This window comes from Mesoplodon densirostris, chromosome 8 (assembly GCF_025265405.1).
Source record: "Mesoplodon densirostris isolate mMesDen1 chromosome 8, mMesDen1 primary haplotype, whole genome shotgun sequence".
Taxonomy (NCBI): domain Eukaryota; kingdom Metazoa; phylum Chordata; class Mammalia; order Artiodactyla; family Ziphiidae; genus Mesoplodon; species Mesoplodon densirostris.
Window position 1 is genome coordinate 81720760 of NC_082668.1, and position 27478 is coordinate 81748237.

At 36.3% G+C, this 27478-nt stretch overlaps 1 protein-coding gene across 6 annotated transcripts in view; it reads right to left on the bottom strand.

Annotated features, from left to right (window-relative positions):
- KCNH7 (potassium voltage-gated channel subfamily H member 7) overlaps nt 1-27478 on the bottom strand; it is a 453243-nt gene that overhangs the window by 144403 nt on the left and 281362 nt on the right. For all 6 annotated transcript variants that reach the window (XM_060106825.1, XM_060106828.1, XM_060106826.1 and 3 more), the window contains exon 3: nt 3547-3702. In XM_060106825.1, the coding sequence (XP_059962808.1) occupies nt 3547-3702 (156 nt within the window). The remainder of the gene's footprint in view (nt 1-3546; nt 3703-27478) is intronic.

A 27478-nucleotide genomic window follows, 5' to 3' on the forward strand; every position in this document is an offset into this window, starting at 1 on the left:
CATACTTTGCAGAGGAAAGTGTGCTAAATATCTGATTATGAAACAGAACAGATATATAACATCCCGAAATAAATTAAAAATATTTAAACCAGTAATTAGAGATATGAAATAAGATTATAAATTAGGAACTCAAAAACATAAAATAAAAACTGGACAAATAAGAAGAAAATGCAAAGCAAGAACTGAAAGAATACAGGTACTAAATTCAGGAAAGAAAAAGACAAAATCATCTAAAAAATTAAGACACATTACAAGCAAACCACAAGAATAGAGGCTAGAAATGAGAGAAGCTAAGAAAATAAAATAGAATAAAGAGAGAAAAAAGGACCAGAGGAAAGTGATGGATATGAAAGACAGGCAAAGAAGGTGCAGCATCCATATTATTTGAGTCCCTGAGGAAGACAAATAAACCAAAAGAAATAAAATAAATATTAAAAATTATAATTCAATAAAATTTCCTGAACTATAACATGAATTGAATGTACATATTGAAAGGGCCCACCATGTAGCCAGGAAAATTGATTTAGAACGTCAAATCCAGACATATGCAAGCAATAGTTTTGGACTTTAAAAGTCTGTCTTGGTTTGAAATAGGAGTATTAAAATCTACCATTATTAATTTATTTCTGAAATTTTCTGGGACTTGGAAAATTAACAAAATCCCTTAGGGCAGACAAGTGGATTGGCATCAGATTCCTCATTAGCAACATTTGATGGAAGAAGAGTGGAACACTATTTACCAGGTTCACAGGGCAAAAAATGTGGGCCAAACATATCTACCCAGGCTGTCCTCCAAGTGTGAAGGCTATAGAAAAATAGTGTTGATTTACTCATGAACATTTACTGAAGAGGTGAACTTTATCCAAGAAGTTATGTTTGTGGAAACTTTGACAAAAAGACAAGTAGTGAGTATTGAATACATTTCACTAGAAATCTAAGGCCAAAACAAAAGTGAGAAGTATGTAAATTACATCCTCTAAGAAGTTAGAAGTATCACAACCAAACAAAATGGAAGGAGAAGGAAATATAAAATAAGCTCATTGAGTACCTTGTTGGTAAAAACTGGGAGTGAAATGATATAATTTAAACTGACAAACTGAATGGTAGAAGACTAAGCATACTTGGAGTGCAAAGACACTGATACTAGTTGAGTTGGATAATTTGAATAGTCCAGTCCCTGGAGAAAATAACTGTTAAAAAGTTACTCCACAAATAAGTACCAGGTTTAGATGATTTTACAGGGGAATTGTACTTAACTTTTAAAGTCCAGATCATCCCCAAACTATATAAATGGTTATGTAGAACAGAAAATAGACAAGAAACTCCAAATTATTTTCCTAAGTAATTATAACATTGATAATAATACCTAACGAAATTGCATATACATATTCAAAAATTGGAGAGCAATTTCCCTGATGAGGATCAATGCAAAATCCTAAATTAATTTTAGATGAAAAGAATTCAGTATTACAAGATGAAATACATCATGTCCAAATGTGGTTCCTTCCAGGGATGTAAGAATAGTTCCATGTTAGTAACTCTATTAATAAAATTTACCATAAAAATAAGGAAACAGAATAGCACACTCATTTCCACAGATGCTAAAAAGGCAATTTACAAATTTCAACACCCATTCTTAATAAATACAAGTCATTGGAAACTTCTATAAAATTATAAAACACATTCCACTCAACCACATGCCATCATTTGAATTAATGGGAATCACTGGTGGCGTTCACACAAAATTCAGGAACAACTGATGTTCACTATCAGTATCTTTTTAACGATATGTTGGAGGTAATAACCAGCACAATTAGACAAGAGAAAACTATTAGATGTATAAGAATTGGAAAGGAAAATGTAAAGTAATTTTTATTTGATATTATAGAACATTTGAAAACCTCAGAACAATGTATAAGCCACTGCAAACTAAGAAAACTCACTAAGATAGACCATAAAATTAACATACTCAGAATAAATCAGTAGCCTTAAAAATTATTAGAAGATAATAATTAAAGAGAAGATCCTATTTATAATAGCAGCAACAACAAAACATGTTGAATGTCAAGTAGCAAAGTAAACAATAAGGAAAAATTTTAAACACTCTTGAAAGACACAAAAATTAGATTTATAAATGAAAATACATATACATATTCCTGTATAGAATGACTCAACATCATAAAAATGTTACTTTTCCTCCAATTAATTTATAAAATTAATATGAATCCAATAAAAATAGGGAATTTTTTTTTATCCAGACAAGTTGTTTCTAATGTTCATGTGGAATATGCAACAAGAAATACCTTAAACCCTGAAAATTAATATTAAAGGGAGTATGTCATATAAGAGGTTAACTGTATATTCAAACAGTGTGATTCTCAATGACACAGATCAAGAGAACAGAATAGAAAGACCAGAATATATTCATGCACGTAAGAAAGTTTAGTATGTGATAAAAGTGATATCTCAAGTTACTGGTGAAAGACAGACTTTCTAATAAATGATGTTAGAACGACTGGAAAGCCATTGATAAAATGACAAATTAAATTTATAACTTGTACTATAAACCAAGCTAAACTTAAAATGGATTAGAGATCCTAAAAAATAAGTCTAGAAAAAAATATGAATTTATTTACAACCTTGAAATGGAGAAAGCTTTTCTAATTATGACTCAAAAATTCAGAATCAACAAAAGAAAAGGTTGATAAATTTCACCACATTACCAAAAAATAAAGGCTTCGTGTGACAGAAATCAGGAAAAAGATAAAAGACAATTTGCTGAGGAAACGATTTGCCACTTATTCCACAATTTAAAAGAAAAAGACAAAAAAGTTGAAAATGTATACAAGTAATGGACAATTGACAGAAAAAGAAATGTCCATAGTGCTTAAATATGTGAACTTCACTCATAATAAGAGAAATGTAAACTAAACTAATTGAGGTATTGCTTCTCACTTATCATGACAAAAATCGAGAAGACTGACTCACTCTGTTAGCAAGGCTTTGGAGGAAAGATATACATTGCATTATATACATTGAATATACAATATTATATAAAATGTATATATAATACACTGTATTGTATTATATAATACATTGGTATTAGTGTAAAATGGTTCAAACATAAGGAGAGGAGTTTGGCAGTATCTAAAAAGATTACATATTCATTTACCCTTTGACCCAGGAATACCACATATAGAACGTTACTCTGAAGATAATTTTGTCTAAGAATGTACATATACACATGAAAATACATATGCACAATTCATTCTGCCATTATTACAATAGCCAAAATTTGGAAACAACCTAAATGTCCATCAGTAGGGGACTGATTAAATAAGTTTGGTATAACCAAGTCAAATGGCTTTGAAAGCAGCTGATCATTTCTGTTAGGCACTGATGGGTAATGTCAGCTATGGCTTTTTTATATACAAAATTATTTTACTTAAAATGCAAACATATTTTGAGAACTGAATCAAAATGAAGCATGTATTAAAATTACTACAGTAGCAGGGTATCAAAAGCATTATGTTGCCTTTTACTTACGGTTTACAGTTTTGACTGGTAATATTGTATTTAGCCTCTCTGGGGAAGCAGAATTTTCTTCATCTGTCACATATTCAAAATTAATGATGAACATCATAGCCACGCCCTCCTGGTTTTTCACTGGAATTATGTGAGTGTTACAAATGAAAGTAGAACCTAAGGAGATAAAAAAAAAATGAGAGTAAGGTCAAAAATATGCTTTCATTTTGGAGTGTCAGTAATATTAAAATTCTAACAAAGCCCTATAGAATTTTCTATCCTCAATGACCACTGAAATTCAATTAAAATTTGATTTTTTTATTTCATATTTTATTGCACATATATTTACATAAAAATGCACAAATTTCCCAGAAAGATTTTACAGGCAAATTCAAATAGTACATTATGGAAAAACGGAATCAAATCTTATTTGTTTTTATACTCACCATTTTAATAATAATAAAAAACTTTCTTTAACTTTCTAGAAATAACTGCCAACCTTTTCTTATATATTTTAATTCTGAATCTATATAAAATATAGCTCTATAAATAATTAAGCTAACTCATTTTTTCTCATCCTGAAATAATCTCAAATTATTTCCTTTCCCGTAATTTCTTAGACATCAAATAAAAGATTACTGACTCTGTCTTAAACATGTCCTAATAATTCTTTCCCTTTTTGTGTAAAATTCACAATGCCCAAATCACAATGATTTTGTTTGGTTTGTATTCTGTTAGAAAATAAGAACAAAACTTTTGTCTATATTATTGTGTTAATTTGATCTTTTTAACCGGGAAGATGATATTCTTTTAAAAGCACAACTATATGGCTAATAAGATACATTTTATTAGAATCTCCTGGAAATGAAATGAACAAAGGGATGACTCAGTTTACAACTAACCACTGCCATCAATCCTTGAACAGAAAACCCAAGATCCAAGATTTAGAGAAGTCAGTCAAGAAGCTGACTTCTTTTAAATCAACTGACTTCTGACTGACTTCTTGGGTCTGACTTCTAAAGCTGAGTATTCCCCCAGAGCAGTTTCCTCACACATTCACCCTCTGAATATTTTCTTTAGTTGTGGTGATGGAAATCTCACATGTTAGGGATTTATTTGGGTTCAAAAAATATTGTATTTTTTAAAATGCAAAAACTTCACGAAGAGTTCAATCATTTAGGCAATAGAGAGTATTTTTATTGCTTTCTCTCTCTCTCTCTCTTTTTTTTTTTCCTAAACAATTAGCTGGGACACTTTTGCATCTTGAGGAGAAGGATGGTTCAATGTAGAGGCAGGATCAGGGTGGGAGCAAGATCTGTCTGGCGTGAAACTCCGAAGGGAGATGTGCAAAAGTGAGAGTGTCACTGGCAAAGCCCATTGGGTCCCCAGGAAAAATAAGATGGAATCTAGGTGATTAGATAAGGTCTAACCTCTTCTTTTGTGCTTAGTCTAGCTTCACTTGCTCATAGGGTGCCTCGGGCAGTGGCCTTGCACCCAGCACTTCAGACCAGAGTTCCTAGTACAAAATGGCTGCGCCCGACACCCCAACTCAGTGGGCTGCGTGCAGAGTCGCTGCGCCCCTGGTACTGCAATCTGGAGCCTAGAGGAGCCTTAGCCCCACCCCACTCACCAGAACTCCACCCCCCTTCCCCACGGTTGGAGGCCCTATAAAGCAGCCCCGCCCACAGCCTTTGTGGGCAGGGTGGGCGGGCGTGGGTGGAGGGAGAGCGTGGACTCTAGAGCAGGAGCTCATACCTCTTCTCCATGCTTTGATCAAAGAATAAACTTTCCTTTGCTTCTGAACCGCAGTCAGTCTTCTTCTATTGGCTCGAATGACATTGGGCAGGAGGACCCTCGTTGAGGGCCAACTCAGGAGGGTCGGTAATAAGGGGACCTCAAGAGGCTGGAGACGGGCATTGAGAGCTCCAACATCTACTATGGATGCTAGTATTCCGAAATGGTGTTCCATGTATGCTCTCACTATTAAAAACTAGGAGAAAACTCTTTCCTTTCTTCTCATCCCTGTGAATTGGCTCCTGCTGCCAGAGCTGAGAACAAAGGCTACTGCTAATATTGCTATAGATTGAGACACCACAGGCCGAAGGGCTTTTGAGGGTGGCCCTGGAGATCTAATTATTATTTATGAAATTGTTTCTATGGGTTAATGTGTTCCAATTTCCAAGAAACTGATGTACAAATACACTTTTAGAACATATAATCTCTGTAAGTTGGGGATGCCTATGTGCTAGTTTTGATTCAGATTTTCAAATGTGGATAATCCTCCCCAGTTTGAAATGCAGACGACCTTATTCATAATTAATATCATTTTTTTCCTATAGATATGGCTATAGTTTTGCAGCTGTTGGAAAGTACGTTTTAAGAAAGACGTGCTGCACCTTCACAGTCTTCAGCTACATCTTCAATTCATTTAATAAAATAGTTAGCTAGAGCAGTTGTCATAGTTTCCATGGTAACAAACAGGATGACTTTAGTAAACAGAAAATAAGCAATTTAGGGCTGTTCCATTAGCACTAAAAATAGAATTGCTTCAGGCCAGGCATCACAATACAAAATGATTAAACAGAGAGTCTGAGGAGATGCTAGAAATAGCCATTATGTATTTTGCTAATGAACCAACATACATATTGATTTTACCACTTAAAATGGCATTTCCTGGATCATTTAGAATATCATTGTGAATTCACAGATTTGTTACTGCACAGTTTCAAATCTTTCAACATTTGAGGTTTACTGCTGATTGTACAATAAAACATAAAGCACAGATTTTTGAGAGATCAATAAATAAAAGATGTAGGGATAGAGATCTAATAGGTTTGTAATAGGACAGAGTAATTTTGCTTTCAGTAATAAGGGAAAAAAATCCTGTCTTTCAATACTAATGCTTGTACATTTACTGTCCAGTGCAAAAAATCATACAATTATAGTGCTTTATAAAAAAGTTTGGCCATATGCATTGGTTCCATAAACATATTGAGTAAGTGTAATTAATCTAGGATTACTGTCCACTATCATTGTTCCCTGCATGTTTCTATTGAGTAATATATCTCCTTTAAAGTCAACTGAAGACTCACATTTACATTTTTTTCTCTTTTAGTTTTTGGATTTAATGTCTCCATCAATCTTGCATAGACTCTTGGAAAGCAGATACTGAAAGGAGATATATGGAATTTATAAGAGGAGAAGAATCAAATACATTTTACAGTGCAAAAACAGTTTAGCTTGCATAATGCTACAAACTCCAAGTGCTGTGAAGATACTACTTTTGTAAAGTAACATTACTCTAAAAAGTCATTACTGTGTGTTCCTAAATATTTTTCTTGATTGCAACAGTGGGAGCAAGAGAAATGGAAGCATAACCCAGCAAATACTAATCTAGCAATGAAGACAAAAATAGACACTTTCAATAATGTATAAATAAGAGAACTAAAAAAAAAATCTGGAAATAAAAAGTTCAGGCCTTGGTGAAATAAATGTTGTATTCAAATGAAATTAATAATGTTTTTTAAGAAGCAGCTTATTTACAATAACATTATCCAATGATTATAAAATTATACATGCAATTATACTAATATTAGTTAGACTCAGGTTCATTTCCATGTTTTGTCTCATGAGTGAAAACACTGTCAAAGTGGGAAAGGCTGCTTAGAAGGAACAGTGCTAATTTTTTTTTTTTTTTTTTTTTTTTTTTTGCAGTACGCGGGCCTCTCACTGTTGTGGCCTCTGCCATTGCAGAGCACAGGCTCCGGACGCGCAGGGTCAGTGGCCATGGCTCACGGGCCCAGCCGCTCTGCGGCATGTGGGATCTTCCCGGACCGGAGCACGAACCCGTGTCCCCTGCATCGGCAAGCGGACTCTCAACCACTGCGCCACCAGGGAAGCCCCAGTGCTAATTTTAATAAAATGTTTAGAATGTTAATTTTTAACTGTAGCCACAGAGCAAGCAAACTCGTGGTAATCTGAATAGTTACTCCTTTATTAATTAACTCCTAGGGGCATTTTTAAATAAAATACCAAGACTCTTCCTTCTGAGCTGCTTGAAAGATGTTTTATTCTACTGTTTGTACTCACGGGGTATCCTTACCCTGAAATCAAAAAATGTCTACTGAGCGCCTGATATTGGGTCAGGCACTGGTCTGAGTTCTCAGATGGTAAAGAGAAGAACAGTAGTGAGAAAACAAATCAAGGTCTTGAACTTGTAAAACTTATATCCTACTAGGGGAGACATAATTAATAAACACATATATCAAGTAAAAATAAGTACAATGATGAAGAAGAATGCAGAACAAGGTGGTAGATGATGACAGTGCTAAGGGAATGCTTCTCCTGCAGAATGACATGTAAGCAAAGACATTTAGGAAATGGGGAGGTGGGCTATGTAGCTCTGCCAGTGCAAAATCCTTTAGGTGGAAGCATGACTGTGAGCTCAAGGAACAGTATGGAAGCCAGCGTGGCGGTTGTGGTGTAGGATGCCCTTGGACAGTAGGTAAAGTTAAAGGGGAAGTAGGGAGCCGCACCTTGTAGATTGTGGGGAAAGGATAAAGGGTAGGAGGTTGAAGCTGGTTTCCCATTGCCTCTGACCTGAAGCTGGCTGGGAACTGTAATTTTAGAAGTGAGACGGTTTGCGTAACAGAAAGTAACCAGAAGGCTTTATTATCCGGGAGTGACCTAATAAGGGAAGGATCTGCCAAACATCATCCAAAGTCAATGGGGAGTTACTCTGGGGAATAAAGTTTAACGGGGTGATGAAAAATAGAAGTTAGCTGCATTTTATTCATAGTCCGAGCTTTGCACTGTTCAGTAGAACTCATATGGGTGTAAAGCTCTTAGAACAGTACCTGACATGGAGCAAAACTCAACAATGTGAGCTATTACTTTTGCCTCTTCTTGGAGGGTCTCCAGAGGGGCAAGTTAACTCTCAAGTTTATGTAATTTCCTCCAAGCTTTTACCATTCTTGGAACCACAAGCTACACTGTTTGCTTGTATTTCTGGGCACCGAGTGGAGATTACTCTTCTCTGAGCTGATAGGTTTAGTGAATGCCTCAGAGTTTTAAATTCCTTTCTTTTTAGTAGATTGAGGGGGGGTGCTCTTTGAAGATTAAAAAAATACCATTGGAGACCTGTCCTAGAAGAAAAACTAAACATAGCAACCTTGGGATACAAAGGCCTTATCAAAGAGGCAGCATTGTTTTTTAAATTGAAGAGCCTATTAGAAAAGCAAAAAAGGACTGTTATATCTCTTAGAAGGAGAAAGCTACCCAGTCACAAATGACTTAAGATATAGCCAAGTGGAGACACAAGAGAGAAACAAGACAAATTTGTACTTGACTTTTCAGTATGTAATGTTTCCGTTTATTTCATTTTTTCAGAACCTCTTCCATCTTCTGCTCTCTCCAAGCCTCCAAGATGAAATATTATAAACCTCTTCCTATCAATGAGATGCATGATTAGATATATTAATTTCTCATAGAACTATTGATGACATAATGGATTACCACTTTCTGGATAATTTTTTTAAGGGGAGTAGTGAAAAACAACAGTTATCACAAGATGAGCTCTAATGTGGTTTCTATATAGAAGAAATATTTTGGTTGTGTGGATAAGACCTTTCAGATATCCCTCAGTTCACACCATATAAGTCATTGCTTGCTGATATCTATATCACTTTTGGACAATTTATGACCTAAAGAACGGGAGAGGACCATCATGGAATCCTGGAACAAGACTCACCCCCAATGTGACTATAAGATAAGGCCTACAAGGAGGTAATTAAGGCTAAATGAGGACATAAGGCTGGGGCCCTAATCTAATAGGACTAGCATTCTTATAAGAAGAAGAAAAGATATCAGGAGTCTGCACATGCAGAAGAAAGGCCATGTGAGGACCCAGTGAGAAGGCAGCCATCTGCAAGCCAAGAAGAGCGTTCCTACCAGAAACTAATGCTGCTAGCACCTTGACCTTAGACTTTGTGCCTCCAGAACTGTGAGAAAATAATTTTCTGTTATTTAAGCCACTCAGTCTGTGGTACTTTGTTATGGCAGCCTGAGCTGACTAAGATGCCCTGAGGTGGAGCTTGTCAGGGCAGGCAGCCAGTGTTGCTAAAACAGATTAAGCTGAGAGGAAAATGGTAAGAGATCCAGGTCAGAGAGATAACAGAGCAGGGGAGTGGGGTGGGAGTAGAGGGTGGCTGAGGAATCAGTGCTTTGTGGGCATTGCAATGACTTGGGCTAACAATGTGAAGCTGTTGGATGAATTGAGAAAGGGAAGTGGTAGGCTCTGGCTGCTGGAAAGACATGGACACATGAAACATTTTTTGTTAGTTTGTCAAGTAACTTGGTTTACACAGACTAATTGTATACTAGAGCACAGAGTGTGAACTGGGAAGTGATGGACAAGGCTTGAGCTATAGGAGGTCATGTCCCGATGGCCTTCTATGTTCTTGAAATTCAGCTTTTGGTCTTGGGGATGCAGTGATTGTTTTAAGCATGAGAGTATCTTCAGAGGAAGTATTTTAGTGTACAGACTGAGGACATGGTTCTTTTAGGTCCTAGTGATGTGTTAGAGAAGTAATTTCAAAAGGTAGAGGAGCTATATGAAGAGACAGAAGGCACATTTAGAAAGACTATTAATAACTCATACAATATCATATCAACAAGAATAAATGGAATAGGTAATTCCAATGAGCCCATATAGTCTGTTTGGCCTTGTGGATTGGGTCAAACTTGACTGCTTGTGGGAGGCAAGTCTTCTAATATTCGACCATTCTCTTACTTTACCAGTCACCTGCTTAAACCTAAAGGAGTCTAGTGAGAGCACAAGAGGAGGAACGATGTGAGCTAACAAAAACACTTTATACAAAAAACATTATTAACAAAAGAACTGAGCTGTGCCTCTGACAACGTGTTAGGTCTAAAGAAACAAGCTTAACATAATAGTCACCAACATACATAGATTTAACGTAACAATCACCAACATGATTAAGTTGCACAACTGTGAACGTATTTAGATAGTTTAGGTACCTGATGGAGTAACATGGGACTAGAAGTACCCTTTCCAAATTTCCAGGAGAGATTATATATATGCCTTTTATTTGCAAAATGACGAACTAGCCTAATTTACACAAGCCTGGCTGTCACGCTCATACCCTGTGCGATAGTATTAGCACTGAAATGTCAACAGCATGAATTATTTATTTTTAATTATGTCTTATTTAAAACAATTTTAAACATTCAGAAAGTGTTGAGGCAGTGTCAGTGAGTAGTACATTCCTTGGATATGTAGCTCTGTGTAGTCCCTGGAATTGGACACACATGGCTCTGCTATTATTTGCTGAGTGACCTTGGGCAGGTTACTTAATCTCTCCAAGACTTAGATACCTCATCTGAAAAGTGAGGAAAGGAAGAGAGAGCACCCCGATTCACAGTATTGTTGGGAAGGTGAAATTAGGCAATACATTGAAAGTACTTAGCATGGAGTCTGGTATGTAGAAAGTGAGCAATAAACAAGTTTTATTGTTATTAAATGGAGTAGGAAAACCACTTTCTCACCATTGAAATGGTGGTTCAATTTCCTTCAAAGGTTTGATGATGAAATTGAGTCATTCAGCTCTTAAGGAACTTCAGAGATAAATCCATCAGATTAATCCCCTTGTCTTCAGAGGAGAAAGTACATCAAACAGCAATTTGAACAGAATGAGAGCTTAGTAGATGGAAGATTCTTTTATCTTCTAGTGTCTTAAAATGTGTCTCCTTAACTTTGTAGTGACGAGGCCCTTAGTTTGATTCCCATATTTTTCCTGCCCCTGAGGACTGTCCTATTGCCTGTAAAAAGTATACTATATACCAGGTAACTTTTGTGATAACAGAACTCTCTCTTTTGGCAAGCTCCATAGTGCGAAGAATTTGGTATATAGTAGAAATGTGTGAAGCAATCTTTATTTCTGGATTTGCTCGAGAAGTACCATGATCAGTATTTGAAGGCACATTTTAGAAAGAAAGGTAATAATAATAGCTAACGTCGATTGGGTGCCAGCCACTGTTCTAATGGTTTTATGTGCCTTAATACATTTGCACCTTCACAAAAGCTCGACGATGGTACCATTATCATTCCTATTTGCAGATGAAAAGTAAGCCATGTACAGTCTCTCCTTGTCCTTGATTTTGTGGCATTTCTTCCCCTTTCCATGACTGGGTAGAATACTTGGTTCCAATTCCTTCTTTATGCCAAGACCCTGAGTTCTATGATTTTTAAATCAGCTAAGTTCTAAGAGGTTTTTATCTTTTATAAGCAATGGCCTGAGAACTAAAATTCTTCCCACTTCTTTCTCTCAGTCTTGCATGGTCCTCCTGGCTTAGGCAGAATTCCCTTCTGCTACCTGGGAGGCAGGAAGCCATCATCTATCTGTCCAGGCTTGCCCAGCCCCACATTCCATTTGAATCCATCCAGTCATACACTGCCCCATGACCACTTTCCATCTCTCCTTCTTTTTGTCAGCTCTGGGCTTTCTAAGAATAAAGGTGCTCCACTCTGCTCCCTCAGTCCCTGTATACTATCTTTACTACTACTATTAACAACTATATAATTAAATCATGGCTACTATTTTCTGAATGTCTTCTATGTGTCACATGTTTCTCATGAGAAAACTTTATTTCAAAGGAGTTTCTCAAGTAAATAGTAGAACCAGGCTTTGAACTCAGACCTTTCCAGTTTTCACTCTTTCTCTTACATCAGTGTTTCCCAAAAAGTGAGATGTTAATTGATGCTACTGGAAAGGTCTTTCTGTTAATGATCTAGTTTGGGAAATGTTCTCCTCTAGAAGATGCTCAATGCACATCATTGTATTAGAGGTTTTGAGAAGTTTTGTAAAAACAAGTATATATTTACTTTGTTTAATGCAACACTTCCCAAATCAACTTGACTCTGAAATACTATTTTAGAGAAATTTGCAATAACATCCAGCTCCTTGGAATGCCATTGGAAAACAGTGAATTGGGTTAGCTCCCTCCCTGCTTTAAAGTCATCCTTCTGAGAGGGAGGGAAATAAATATCATAGGTCACCTAGATGCTTAAGTGACAGGGAACAAGGGGCTGAAGCAGGAGGGGAAAGAGAATGGCAAAGGCCAGTGTTGCCTATGCAATACATTTTTCTTGGTGTTGGTCCTGATCTAAGCTCTCAGAAATCCAACTAAAATAGCATTGGCATATTTGATCACATATTTTGCAGCAATGGTTTTCCCATAAGCTAGAAGGTTACCACTAAATGAAATATGATAGAGCACTTCACAGACTAGGTCCAGTTCATACTATTTGACAGAGATCAGGTTTTAAAGCACAGAAGCCCTCATTCAATATCCATTACTATTCTGCATCAGATATTGCATGAGAAAACTCTGACATCTGCAAGGAAATATTTTCACTCTGTTTTCTCAGGAAGTCTTTCCTCTTCATTTTCAAAATGTGAACATATGTGAACTTACAATTATTTGCTGACTCTCACTCTTTTCCACTGACACTTCCTCTATTAATATTAATGTTCAGGTGTTAGGTTCTCATCATACTTGTAAATTTGATTTTTGAAAAAAGCAAGTTTAATTGTCTTTCTAGACTTGATAAACCACTAAGAAATTATTTGGGAATTGAAAGAAGGAAGAAAAACTCTTACACCTTGTCTGACTCATAAATTAGACTGTCTCTGTAGATGTACTATTATGATTACCCACTTCCTAGCCCTGGTTCCCATTTAATTTTTGAGATTTTTGGATTGAATTAGTGTATTGGGACATATAAGTGTTAGAACAAGCTGAGGCTGATTTACAGGCAAACCAAGTCTACGTTTGTAATCAGGAACTTTTGGTGCATGTTTATGACAATTTTTTTAATGCTTTGTGGTTTTTACAACAAGTAAATGTTTGTTATTTGGTTCAAAATGTTTTTCATGACATACTCATGTTACCAAGCCTCTGATATACCTCAAGCAAGTCCATCCCACCAAACTGCCATTTACCCAGTAAAACTGCATTAACACTGAACCAACTGGACTGACTCAACATAAGAGCAAATCTGCACATCACCCTGGTATGTACACACTACGGTCAAGGTCAAACACAAGTAGAATCCTGAGGCCAGGCACCACCACACAGATGTCGTTGCTGACGAAGGCTGTGCACGGCCATATGCCTGGTGTGCTGTGTGCATGGTGTATTCTAGGTTGTTGGTTTGCTCTCACTGTGTTTGCACAGAACTTGATGGGGTTAAAATTAGGCTCTGTAGGCCTGTCTTAGACAAAAGTGTTAGAAGCAGAAAAAGGTGAAATTGAAGATATTTCTCTAGGTAACTTAACCCTCCTCTCTTTTCACAAAATTTCCTATCCTGTTTGACCATTATAACTTGGGATTTTCATTTTTATTTTTTAAATGCCTAGGCTATTTTTACAAAATAGCAGAAGGAGCAGAAAGGATGTCCTTTTCCTGGAAGCTAGTGAAAGTAGGGCTTTTTCTCCCATTGGCAGCGTTAGTGGGGAACTCCTGGGCTTTGACACCAGGCTTTGGGGCATGTGGCTACTACAAACGTTCTCTATTCCCGAAGGCTGCCAGAGGCATGGACCTGCAGCAGACGCCTTATGGAGGGATTGTTTTGCAGTGGTTCATCTTGCCCTGCATACATTTTGCCAGAAAGAGTGGCACAGCTACACAGAGAGATGTTCTATTTAAAATTCACCCAGACCACACTTCTTGTTGCTTTTGTGTTTTACCCATACCAGGATTCACGACCAAGCCTAGTGCCTTTTCAAGGTAGCAGAGTAGTGACTGCCATGGTCCAGCTACACACTGAGACCATAGAGAAAGGTGTGGGGTGGGATGATCTGATTGATGCACACAGCAACATGTTAATCTGAGGGGCAAGATGTACTTTCTGTATCCATGAGAGAATGTATAGTGTAATGGTTAAGCATAAAGCCTCTGCACCAGATTGTCAGGGGCTAATTCCTGGATCTGCCACTTGGCAGTGTTTGATATTAGAATAAGTTACTTAAATGCTCTGAGACTCAGTTTTTTCCTATCTGTAATATCAGGATGATGATGTTACCCATTTCATGGAGTTATTGTGAGGATGAAATGAGCCAACATCTGCAAAAGTTTAAAACCTTGCCTTGTATATTGAAAGAAGTGTCTCTTATCATAAAGAGATGATCAAAGCATAATTTTGAGTTCTGTAGCCAATAAGATGGACCAATCATATCTTTAAGTTGGGGAGAGGGGACAAAATGTGCTTGTAATATACCCATTTCCCTTGTGAGCATCTAACTGCCTATGCACACTCCGTAGTTCCAGTCCTATTGGCCTCTAACTTTATAATTCCCTCCCCAGACCTTGCCTCTGATGTGCCCTTAGCCCTAACCTTCTCCTGTCTTATCTTTTATGAAAATTTACCAGTACATATATTTAACCAAAGGTCTTCCCTAAGCACTTGCTGACAGAGATACCTGGGGCTTAATTTTCAGATAAATCTCACCTCTGGTATTTGAAATTTTTTGCAGATAAAGCCTCTGCTCTTTGGTTTTACCCATGACTAGAAATATGCTGGACATGTGCACCGGGAGGAGGCTGAGGTCTGTGAAGCCAACCACATGCTCCTGCCTTGTACCTCCAATGGGTTTTATTATTTTTTTTAATTAATGAAAATATGTAATATTAATAGTTATTATTTACTGGTGCAGATGGCTGATATTTTCCCCTAGATTCCTCACTTTATGGAAGAGTTAGAAAAGAACATTTCTAAAACCAGAGGACAAAAGGGGTTAATGTTACTTTAAAATTACATTCTCTCTCTATATAAATATATATTAAAATACCAAGGTTTTTCTCTGGATGCAAAGATGTTCATTCTTTTAAAAATGTCTAAAAAAAAGAAAAAAAATGTCCCCTTTCCTCCCCTCATGTCAACTTTTGTGCTCCAGAAAATCTTCTATTCCATAAGTCTGATCGTAAAAACTTCAAGTATTAAAGTAATTTGTACATGTAGAGAGAAAAATGACTTTTTCAAAATATACAGGGGCAGCTGCCAAATTGATGTATTATATATTGTGGTTCTGTTTCTTGAAAGAATTTTTTTCATTATTTTTATATCTAACAAAGGAAAAAATGAAAAAGAGGGTAAGAAACGATTCCAGTGGGATGATTTTAACATGCAAAATGCCCCTGGGGTTTCTTCTTTGCTTGCTTTCTTCCACCTTACCCTGCCCACCCACCTCTGCCAACACACACACACACACACACACACACACACACACACACACACACACACACTTTGTGTAAAACTTGAAAACAGAAAGCAAAAACCCTCAACTTGTAAATCATGTGACTAAAGTTATTACTTATAAATATGAACATTGGATCACTGTATAGACTGTTAAATTTGATTTCTTACTACCTATTGTTAAATAAACTGTGTGAGACAGGAAAAAAAAAAAAAAACGGGGTTAATTCCATCAGCTGAAGGTTAAGCCTTTAGCTTCTCTAAATAGGAACCTCCTAATGTCAATGACTCTTTCTTTTTGCCTGATGACTTTGAAGCTGATCAGTGATTCTGTATGTCAACATGTTACCTCTCTTAGTTACTCTAAACCCACTTGATAGGAACTTCCTGGTTATAAGGTCCTATATCAGAGAAGTTTCTCTAAAGCTGGAAATTTCAGGCACTATGGTGAGCCAATGGTAGAGATGTTTTGATGGCAATGGAGACTTTTATCACCCCTCAAATGGTAAAGAAGAACTGAAAAAAATATTAGATAGAACACACTGGTGAGATTTCAGTAGACATTATAAAACCACTAGCAAGGTTGACCTATGATGTATTACATTTGAGTAGAAAGAGATTCAGACTTTTAAGATGAAAAGACTTTATTTTTTAGATACGTTTCCTTTACTGTCATTGTAAATTTCTAGACACAAAGAAAACAGACAATATTATTACAATTAATGCTAACAAGAACAGGAAAGGAATCAACATTGAGTCATCTAGTAACATCACTGGAAAGCACATTAAGAAGGCCCTATTCCAAAATTTTGATTGACAGGAAGAGATTGGATTGATGCCATTAATGCTCTTTAAAATGCTGCTTCTTCTAAGAACTGCACCTGAGAAGCAATTATGTATTTCAAAGTGTCTTCGTGTGGACTTTATGGAAAGCTTCCCAGAGAGGTGACAACAAGTTGCATCTTAATTAAGAATGCGTTAAGTATTTCCAAGCTCATCTCAGAAGCCGTGGTGATAGGGAATGCTTGGCAAAATATATGGACAGTGAATGGTATTTGAGAGCCCAGTTGGAGGGAGAAAAATTGCACAATGGCGTATGCTGCTCCTAAGCCACATCCTCTCTAGCAAGGCATTGAGATTGGGGTGTAAGCATTGTTGGTGTTTCTGCTGGATTTCTTCAGTTTCCCTTCCAGGCTCACTCTGCATCCTTCTTTTCCTGCTCAGAATGAAGAGAAGATGCCGAAAGGACTCCGTTATCCTCTGAATTCCAGTTGGGTTTTAGCCAGTGGGGATTTCCGGTAGGAAATCGAAGGAAAGGAGGAAAGTGATGGAGTATTTATTCCCTACTGTCTAGTCCTACTGGGTTGCAGAGGGTTGGATGCATCCATCACTAAATTTCAGTTTCTGGCAGAAACCCTCATATAGCCCTGTCTCAGGGTTCCAGTGATTATCACTCCCTCTGCTTGCCTCTTCGAATGGCTCTCCACAGTTATTCAGCCTGGAACACTGCACCATTCCTTATTGCACTTTTATATATTATTCTTTTATTAACTGTCTTCAAATTACTCAATTTGAGCATTCAAAACATATTTGAATATTGATTCATACAAGATAAAAATACTACAAAACAAGGGAAATAAGTGGAAACTTGGTAAGCAGACATTCCATATTTAAGGAATAAAGATGTAGCAAAATACTGGGACAATGAGAATAAAGCATATATGTTAAACAAGACAAAGAGAACCAAAAAAAATAAGCCAGATAATAGTAATAAGGCAGCACATTTGTCCCCATATAGATTGGCAGAAATCATAACCATGACAAAATGTGGGTGTCAAGTATTTGGATATGATAAATGACTTTTTGAGATAAAATTCCTTTAGAATTTCAAGGAGGGTGAAATGTAATAGATTTAGCTCTGAGCAGTGGTCAGAAGAGTGGTAATTATTAAGTGATAATAGTATGATCAATTTCAACATTTTAATAAAAGTGAGGGGAACCGAAAATATCCATTGGAAGGAGGGTGCCTAATGATAGAAAATAAAACAAAGAAACAGCCAAACTGACAGAATATTTAAAACATTTTTACAAAACTACTCATTAATATCCCAGGGGAAACCTTTACATCATTTAAAAGCGCCACAATGTATTTCGAAGCAAGTAACTCGACCACAAGTCCTGCATGATTAAGTGATAAAACTACACACTTCAAGGAAGAAAAAAAAATTAAGACTTTTTTCCGAAGTGAAGAAATTGTGAAAAAGAACCAGGGAACCTAGTAAGAGTCAAATGTCAAGTGTAAAAATTAAGCAAAAAATAATTTGAGGGATACTTGCAAATAATTTCTAAGCAATTAATTAAGTTAACTAAGTTACTGGATGATTAAAAAAACAAAGGCAATGAACTGGGGAGCAAATTTGATCCCTGAAGTTCTACTCACTGTAGAAAAGGAAACTCAGCTAAGAATTCTATTAGACATGGAGTAGTTCTAGAATCACATTATATAAGTAGAATGCATTAAATGTGTTGTACAAAAACAATATAAATAAATCACTTCCCATTCTCAATATTTAAAGTACTCAAGGTGTGGTGCTGGCGCCCAAAGTGTGTAACTTATTATTTTGATGATGAATGTGCTGGTCAGTGTGATTCCCATGATAAGCATTTTAAGAGGGATGAACAAATTAGAGCTCTTCCATACCAGGCAAGGTGTTGGCAATGGTAATAAATTGTAGAATACTGTAACCCTGTTGAGAATAATGTGTTGGTGGAACGGTAACATTTTTCTGTAAGGCAAAATCTGGTCTATTTGATCTATTGCAGATTTTTGAGTTTAAATAAAAACCAAGCAGAACAAAAATGAAAAGATAAATAAAACGAAGGAAAAGGAGAGAAACTGTTAGCTGGCTACTCTGAACCTAGCATTGTGGTAAGAATTTTAACACACTCATTAAATACTGACAGTGTCCCAGAGGTGGGAATTACTGCCTCCATCTTATAGAGGAAAACAGACTGAAAGTGTTCCATAACTACATCACTAAACTGGCTGAGGTCGAGTCACCATGAAGAAGGAGAATCCAGACCCTTGCCCAGGTTTGGCCGGTTCTAAGTACCCTGTTTATTTAAGTAATTCATTTAGACTTAAAAAAAAAATTTAACAGATATTTACCAGAGATTTTAGAAGATTTTAAAAATTGAATGACAGCCTCATTTGGACAGTGTTTTGCAAAGATAAGGAGCTGATTCAAAAATAAGAAAGAAAAAAGGAGAGAAATAATCAGGCATTTCTATGCCTAGGACTTGTTAACAGTGTTTGGTAGGTAGAATTCTAAGATGGTCCCCGAGATTTTCTGTCTCTGGCATACACATCCTGCATAATTCTAGCCACAGTGAATATGATGGGCTTAACTCTCACAATTCATTTACATTGTATGGCACAGTTGACTTTAAGAAAGGGAGATTATCCAGGGGAACCTAACGTAATCATTTGGGACATTTGAAGGCAGAAATTTTTCTCTGGCTGGTCACAGGAGGGGAAGACTTTGCTGGTCTGGAAGAAAGCAAACACCCTATTTTGAACAGCTGAGATCAGGAGCCCCTAGAAGCTGAATGTGGCACCAAACTGAGAGTTAACAGGAAAGAAGGGACACAGACCTACAACCACAGAAAATGAATTCTGCCATCTACCAGTACACCTGAAGAAGACCTGAACTCAGGTGAGAACCACAGCCAGGGATGATAGCTTGATTTCAACCTGGTAAGACCCTGAACAGAGAACCCAGCCACACCGTGCCCAGACTTCTGACCTCCAGAACCATGAGCTAATATATGGGCATTGTTTTTAGCTGCTAATTTGTAGTATTTTATCAGGCATCTGTAAGAAACTACTACATAGCAAAAATTACTTATGGAACTTGTCTTATCTGACATTTTTACAAAAGTTCAGTAAAATCACAGGGAGCTTGTGCATGTAGTATAATTTTGACCTATGGGGAATACACTGAATAGAGATTTAGTTATGTTGACTGTGTGGAATGGCAGAAAATGTTTCAGTGTGGGTTTGAAGGCAAGGCATTTTAGGAAGAATTAATCCAGATGATATTTGAAAGATGATGGATTGGCCTCAACCAGCAATTATGATTCATTAGAAAGCTACAGTGAGCATTTTCATTGCTGCCCATAGACATAGGCTCAGCATGCTCCTGTTGAGTAGACCAACAACATTTCTGAGCATGCTTAGGAGAGATATTGGAAACTCACTAGAAACCAAAGGTTTGTAAAAATTATAGGGTTAATCCATTTCCAGGATAATATAAAGAGTTACCCTTCTTAACTAGACATCAGGAAGTGCATAAGTGATAGACAAGTTCCCCAGATATGCAATTAAAATGAGCAACAGGCCAAACTTTCTTAGAAAGTATACATCTTACAGATATACCCCTTATCTGGAAAATTAAAGATTAAGGGACTATTCTCAAGGTTTATAAAAATAGATAAACAGAAGGATTGCATATTAGGTGTATTGGAAAGAATCTGTGAGTCCAGTTAGTGGGGAAATGCTGCTGCTTTTCTTTCCAGATGTTTCCTTTCGTGTCCAGAAAGCTAGATTAGCATAACACTCCCGACCCCTCTCCATCCCTTTGGTCACTTTGCCCTTGGGAAGGTAGTGTGATTTATCTGGTTGGCAGAATTGGGACAGTATGTTGGGAATGTTTGACTCAGCTCTTCTTTTTACCTCTTAAGAATAAGCCTGACAAAGGGAGCATATTTTCTTCTCTCATGTCTCTAACTGGGTAGATAAGGCTGTTGTATTCTGGGGTTTCATAATAAGAAGTCTAAACCTCCCAAAAATATAACCAGCAAATGCCATTCGAGACATTTTTTGAGTAGTAAAGGTGAAGTTTTGTTCCAGGAATTGCACACTTTTATCATATTTTTCCACTAGTTTAATGTTTGGTGTGTGGTAGGGAAGGAGGTGCTATTTATTGGGTCTCCTCAAAGGTCTTAATTAGAACAAGACAGTTCCTCCTAATGTTACAAAAAGGAATTCTTAAAATTGAAACTAAAACAAAGCATAGTTTTATTCATAATTATTAGTATATTTAAGAAATTTGTTACTTCAAGATGTACAGGATGAAATTACAAAGGACATCAAGAAGGGTTTAATGAATCTAATTATTATATATTTAAAAGGATTGATCCCCTTATTTCTGAGATGACATAACTGGGTTATTATATCATTTTGTATAGTATCCTTGGTATGTTTTAATTCATTTGCTCATTATTCATGCAATAATCTAAACCCTTGTGGCATTTTTTTTAAAATAAATTATTTTAATTTATTTTTATTTTTATTTTTTTATTATTAATTAATTTATTTTTGCTGTGTTGGTTCTTCATTTCTGTGCGAGGGCTTTCTCCAGTTGTGGCAAGTGGGGGCCACTCTGCATCGCGGTGCGTGGGCCTCTCACTATCGCGACCTCTCTTGTTGCGGAGCACAGGCTCCAGACGTGCAGGCTCAGTAGCTGTGGCTCACGGGCCTAGTTGCTCCATGGCATGTGGGATCGTCCCAGACCAGGACTTGAACCCGTGTCCCCTGCATCAGCAGGCAGACTCTCAACCACTGCGCCACCAGGGAAGCCCCCTTGTGGCATTTTTAACATTTGAAAAAATTTTCAGCATTGGAAAGATTTCTTATGTCAACATATAAAGACTAAAAATCACCTTTAAGCCTCAACATGGAAGATTGGCAATCCTTGTTCTCCTGAGTATTTTTCTTTATTCACTACCTCTTTACAACTTGGGTTTTTAATTACTAAATTCTTGGTACAGAATGTGAATTTTACGTTTCATAATTATTCTAGGAGTTGTTATGAGCACTATGGAACCAATGGAAAAGTATGACAAAGAGTAATTAACCTTTTAAATACAAATCTTCCTAACAAGACAAAAGAAGTGACAAAAGAAGGTCTAAAATGAAGACACTGACTAACTGGCCATGTTAGATACCTCATTCTCGTAGTTCCCTGGACCCAGCAGTGAGAAAGATACATGTTGCCTTCATCTAAAAAAACACAATTAAGAATTGTAGCTTTTCTCTTCTCTTTGCAGGAGTCTAGGGAGTCAAGGGCAATGTAACAGACAATCCTAAGGGGCTCCAATTACCTTTTAATCTGAATCTCCTCAGCACTTTTAAAAGGATTTTGTACTTTATTATTCCAGAGTACACTGATAGTCTATTTCACAGGATTCTCTTGTGTTATTCCTGTATAAGTTAACTTCCCAATTTGAGTATAAAATGAAATTATGCCACTCTTGGCTTGTTTATGTTTATTAAAACCACATAACCCTTCTGCACAAAGGTTTTGATTCAAGGTTAATGAATAAATAAACTTCCAATAGTAGGTTCTACCAGAAACTGCATGGCTATAACTCATAGTAGGGTTGGATCTGAAGTAACTATGTTAGTTGCATTTGCTTACACACCCCAGGTGTACTTCTTTCTAAGATTTAGGGAATATTGGCTTATCAGTGACTTAGGGATCCTAACTTCAAGAAACAAGTCACTTCATCCTTGGCATAGCTAAAGAGATATTTCAAAATCATTATGACAAAAAACAGTAAAAGTAAGATGTAGTTTACTCCATACCCTTTTGTGTCATTTTGGAAGGATACAACTAGAATGAACTTATGCGTGAACACTGAGGGAAATGAGTGAGGATTACAGAGAGAGGTATAAAATATAACCACGCTTGTGTTCTTATCAGAATTCAGCACGTGAATATTTCTATGACAAGGGTCTCTAGCTAGTCATATTCTTCTTAAACTTTACATATTTGGCTACTTTACTGAGAAGAAATGAGCTATGGAATTCTTGGTCGTGACATACCTCACTGGGAGTGTATTAGTTTCCTATTGCTGCTACAACAAAATATTACAAGCTTAGTAAGTTAAAATAATACGAATTAATTATTTTACAGTTCTGGAGGTCAGAAATCCAAAATGGGTTGGCAGGGCTGCATTCTGGAGGCTCTAGGGATGAATACGTTTCTTTGTTTTTACAGCTTCTAGAGGTCACATGCATTCCTTGGTTCATAACCCCTTCCTCCATTTTCAAGCAATTAATGTCACATCTTCTAATCGTCTCCATACTCTCTTCCTTCCCTCTGCTTCTGGGGTCACATCACCTTCACTGACTCTGACATTCCTGCCCCAGTTTTATAAAGACCCTTGTGATTACGTTGGGCCCACATGGAAAATCCAGAAGAATCTACCCATCTCAAGGTCCTTAACCTAATCATATCTGCAGAGTCCCTTTTGCAGTGTAAAGTAATATATTCACAGTTTCTGGGGTTTAGGGCATAGATCTCTTTCCAGGGCCATCATTCAGTGTACCATAGGGGATATATTTTATTTATGCATGTACTTGTCTACAACACTTCTAGAAAAAGAAGACTTCATATGAATCTAAGAAGCCAAAAGCGTCTGGTAAAACATTTCATACATGCGTCCACATGACTCCATGTAAAAGATTTATTATGTGAAAGTTGCCCAAACATCTAGCAGTCAGTGGGGAATCCAGAATTGTCAAATGAGAGGAACTTGGTTAGAAGGTGAGGACTAGGAAACTTATTTCAGAGCTGTGTTTTCATAGCAAGCTTGATGTTTCTACAGGGATCTTACATGTATTTGGAGGAAGATTGAGATCAGGGCCTAATGAAACTATTGGAGTCAAATTCTTCCCTTCCTCTCCTCCATCAAGCCAAACCTCTTGGCTCTATCACTGTTAGTGTTTGAATATCCTGCTTAAAGGAGCAGAGAAGAAGAGATAAGACAGGCAGGTTGGTCCCGCTGTGTGAAACTTACTTGGGGTTAATACCAATTAAATAACTCACTCTCTGACATTTTATATTAATCTTTATGTCAGTTCAATGTTAGCATGCTAATACCGCAGTTTCATTCAATTTGTCAATATCTTTGGTTGATATTCTTTACCCAAATTCTGTCTTCAGAATTTGGAACTTACTAAGTAAGTTTTGAACTTACTTAGTCTTTGATTAGAATTTTACATGACATAATGAAATAAAGGTTCTCTTCATGACATGTTGAACATAATACAGGCACCCAAAGTCCTTAAGTAAACTTGATTATTTATGGAGCCTGATAATATTATGGGGATTTTAGGTTCTTGGTTTTTCTAGTTTTTGTGGTCCTATATATTGGTTTTATCAGAATTTTATCTGCATGTAGATAAGCAGACTCATGGTTTCTATAAGGGTTTAGAGTTAATAAAGCACGTGCCATATGATCATAAAATATTCTGATCTATTTGAGTAAAACGTTCCATATATTTTAAGATACTATTTTTTCTGGTTTTCTTGTTTATAGAATCCTATATTTGAGATACTTTTTAAAATAAGAATGTTTATTGCAGTGTTTTTTATACTAGCTCAAATTGTTAAAAAGAAATTTAAATAGAACTCTGGGTATATTTTACATATGTTTTTATAAATTAGAATACAATGTGGTTATAAGGAGGAATGAGGCACATTTCTATGTATTGTTGTAAAACTATATCCCTATGATATAGCAAAGAGTTAAAAAATTTAGCTTGAAAATGAAGCATTTATGATTCCATAAATTTTTGCTAAAAATGTATAGATGTAATTATGCATGCTTAGAATAGAAATCTGGAAGGAAACACACTTATACATCAAACTGTTACTAATTAAAACTAACATATTGAATACTTATTTTATTCCAGACTGTTATAAATGTTCTGCATGTATCATTTTTTGTAGTTCCACAGAAAACCTATGAATTATTATTATTTTGATTTTGTAGATTAAACTGAATCACAGAGAGATGAAATAACTTGACAAAGACACTTGATTATCTAACACTATCTTTGGGATGTGAATATTCAAATGACTCTTACCTCTACTTTTTTTACAGTCTATGCTGGAATTCTCAATAATGAGTGTGTATTACTTTTATAATTATAAAAAAGAAGAAAGGTATTTTTCATTTGGGGAAAAAAAAGCTCCCCACAAAAGAGGAAATCAGTGGGAAACACCTGGTTGCAATTTACCAGCTATGATACATTATTTAAAATGCAAGAAAACTGATACTTGAAAACCTGTCTTACTGAGTCTTCAAAATCCATTATTTTTTAAATAAATTCAGTTTAGATCCCCAAATCCCCATGCAAATAACTGAATAAAAATTCAGTATGTTTTATCTTCGCATGTTAGCTCCATCTTTTCCTAAAAATTTTTACAAGAAGGTTCAAAACGTGAAATAATGTCTTCATTTTAAAGTTATAGAATTTTAAAAACACATAGCATCAATACAATGAAATCATTAAATGATTTTAAAACTCATGTTGGTTTTAGTTAAATTGTATTAATGGATTTTTAGAATGAAACAAAGGACAATCACGTCTGGAAAATCATGCATTAGATAGTGTTCTGGTAGCTATTGCTATGTAGCAAACCACCCCAACAAATAAATAATTTATAATTATTTTGCATCGTTCTGTAGGTTAAGTTCTGAGCTGAATTGTTCAAGCTTAGCTTCCTTCATGTTTCAGTTAGATTTCGGTTGTTGTTGCAGTCATCTGAAGGCTGGACCAGACTGGCTATCCAAGATGTTGCACTTTACATGGCTGGCAGTTGAAGCTGGCTGATGGTTGGGAGCTTAAGTAGAGCTACTGACTGGAATGCTTACATGGACCTTCAAGTGGCTTGGGCTTCTCAGAGAATGGTGCCTTAGTTTCTAGAGGAAGCATCCCAAGAATGAGTGTTGAGCTGTGAGCTTTAAAAGAGGCAGAAAGGGGAAGCTGCCAGGCCAATGAAAGGCTAAGCCTGGAACTAGGATAGCATTATTTCTTTCATGTTCTATTGGTCAAAGAGGCCACAGGGTCCACTATATTTAAAGGAGTAGAGAAATAGGCTCTCTCTTTTGATAGGACAGTGGCAAGAGATGAGAGATAGGGGAGATATTGGTGCAGCTGTCTTTGGAAAATGCAACCTGCTGCAGTCGCTTAAAAAGCAACCTTTGCCTACTAATCTTTGCAAAACATATCTGATATAAAAAAGTTATTATGTCATTGACAAGGAAAGGTTAAATTCCTGGATATATGAGCTTGGTTACCACAGGCTATCTCTTCCTAACTGATAGTGATTATTATAAATAAAGCTGACTATGCCTCTTTACATTTCTGACTGTCTATTTTTTTGTCTCAGTTTTTTTTTTTTTTCTTTTGATCACTGGTGATTGGGAAATGGAGTATGCAGAGTGGGAAAAAAAGGTTGGCAATAAAGAGTGAATCCAAAGAGGGGATAGTTCTGGTCAAACCATGAGAAGTCTGTGGATAATTGCTGTTGACCTACAAAGTTAATGATCAAAAGAGGGAAGATCATTCTTTCTATATAACTGTGACAATATCACACATCTTTGTACCTCATAATTTATAAAGACCTTTCATGTGTATTTCTTGTTTCGAGCCTGCATCAAACTCATTTTATGGATCAGTAACCTGAGTGATAAGTAAGTTAAGTGATGCCCTTAAAGTCACGTAGCTACTAATGGAGAGTGAAACAGGTCTTCTGTCTTCAGGACTCTTTCCTTTGTATCACAGTACCTTTATAGACTTTTACTGCCAAAACTGTTTGAAAAGCAGGTAAGAAACAAGAATGAGAAGTGGGTAAGAGTGAAGACAGATGTGATTTTAGGCAAATAACTTGATTTTTTTTTAACCTAGAAAAGAAAAATGCCTTCCATGTATAAATGTTGGGAAGATTAAGTATGAAAGTGTAATAAAGTCAAAAAGTGTGTTTGATAGATGTCATCTCATACTCCTTTTACAGCAATTAACATTAGCATTACATTAAAGAGACAATTTGGTACAGTAGATAAAGCATGGAGTCAGACAGATCTAGTCTTTATTTTTCAATGTAATCAGTAGAAATTTCTACATTTTTTTAAGGCAGAAAGCCACTTCGTGAGAATAATTTTCTGACATTAAAATTACCTGGGAAACTATTGTTGAACTTTGTCCATGTATATTAGTCACATTTGGAAGACTACACTGTGGGTAAAGCAAGTTTCCAAATCTCAGTAGCCTACTCAAAAAATGCCTTAGTTTTTGCTCCTACTAATATAGACTGATGTAGCTGTGGGCTGTCATTGGCTCTGTTCCTAGATCCTTCTTTATTCCAGGATCCAAGATAAAGGGGCTGTCACTATTTGGGGCACATTGTTCTCATGGCAGAGGAAAATTCAATGACTGAACCACACAATGCCTTTTAAAACTTTTGTTCAAATGTGACATATATCACTTACATTCATATCTCATTAGCCTAAAACATATGGTTCAACTCAACATCAATGTGACAAGCATACTTAATTCTTTTACAGGAAGATGATTAAATAATTAGAAATAATAAAAGTCTATTTTAATCCAAGATAGGAATCATGTGACTGCTAAACTTAAAGTTCCTGGAGGCAGAAAAAACGTTTGAAATATTTTTAAGTACTTGTTTCTCAGTGCCTAGCACACAACTTCATAAACTGTAGGTGCTCATTAAATATTAATAGGTGAATGCATGATATAGGCAAAGGTTAACAAGTAGCAAATCCTTACACTGTGACCCTTTATCTCTCCATGCTCCAAAT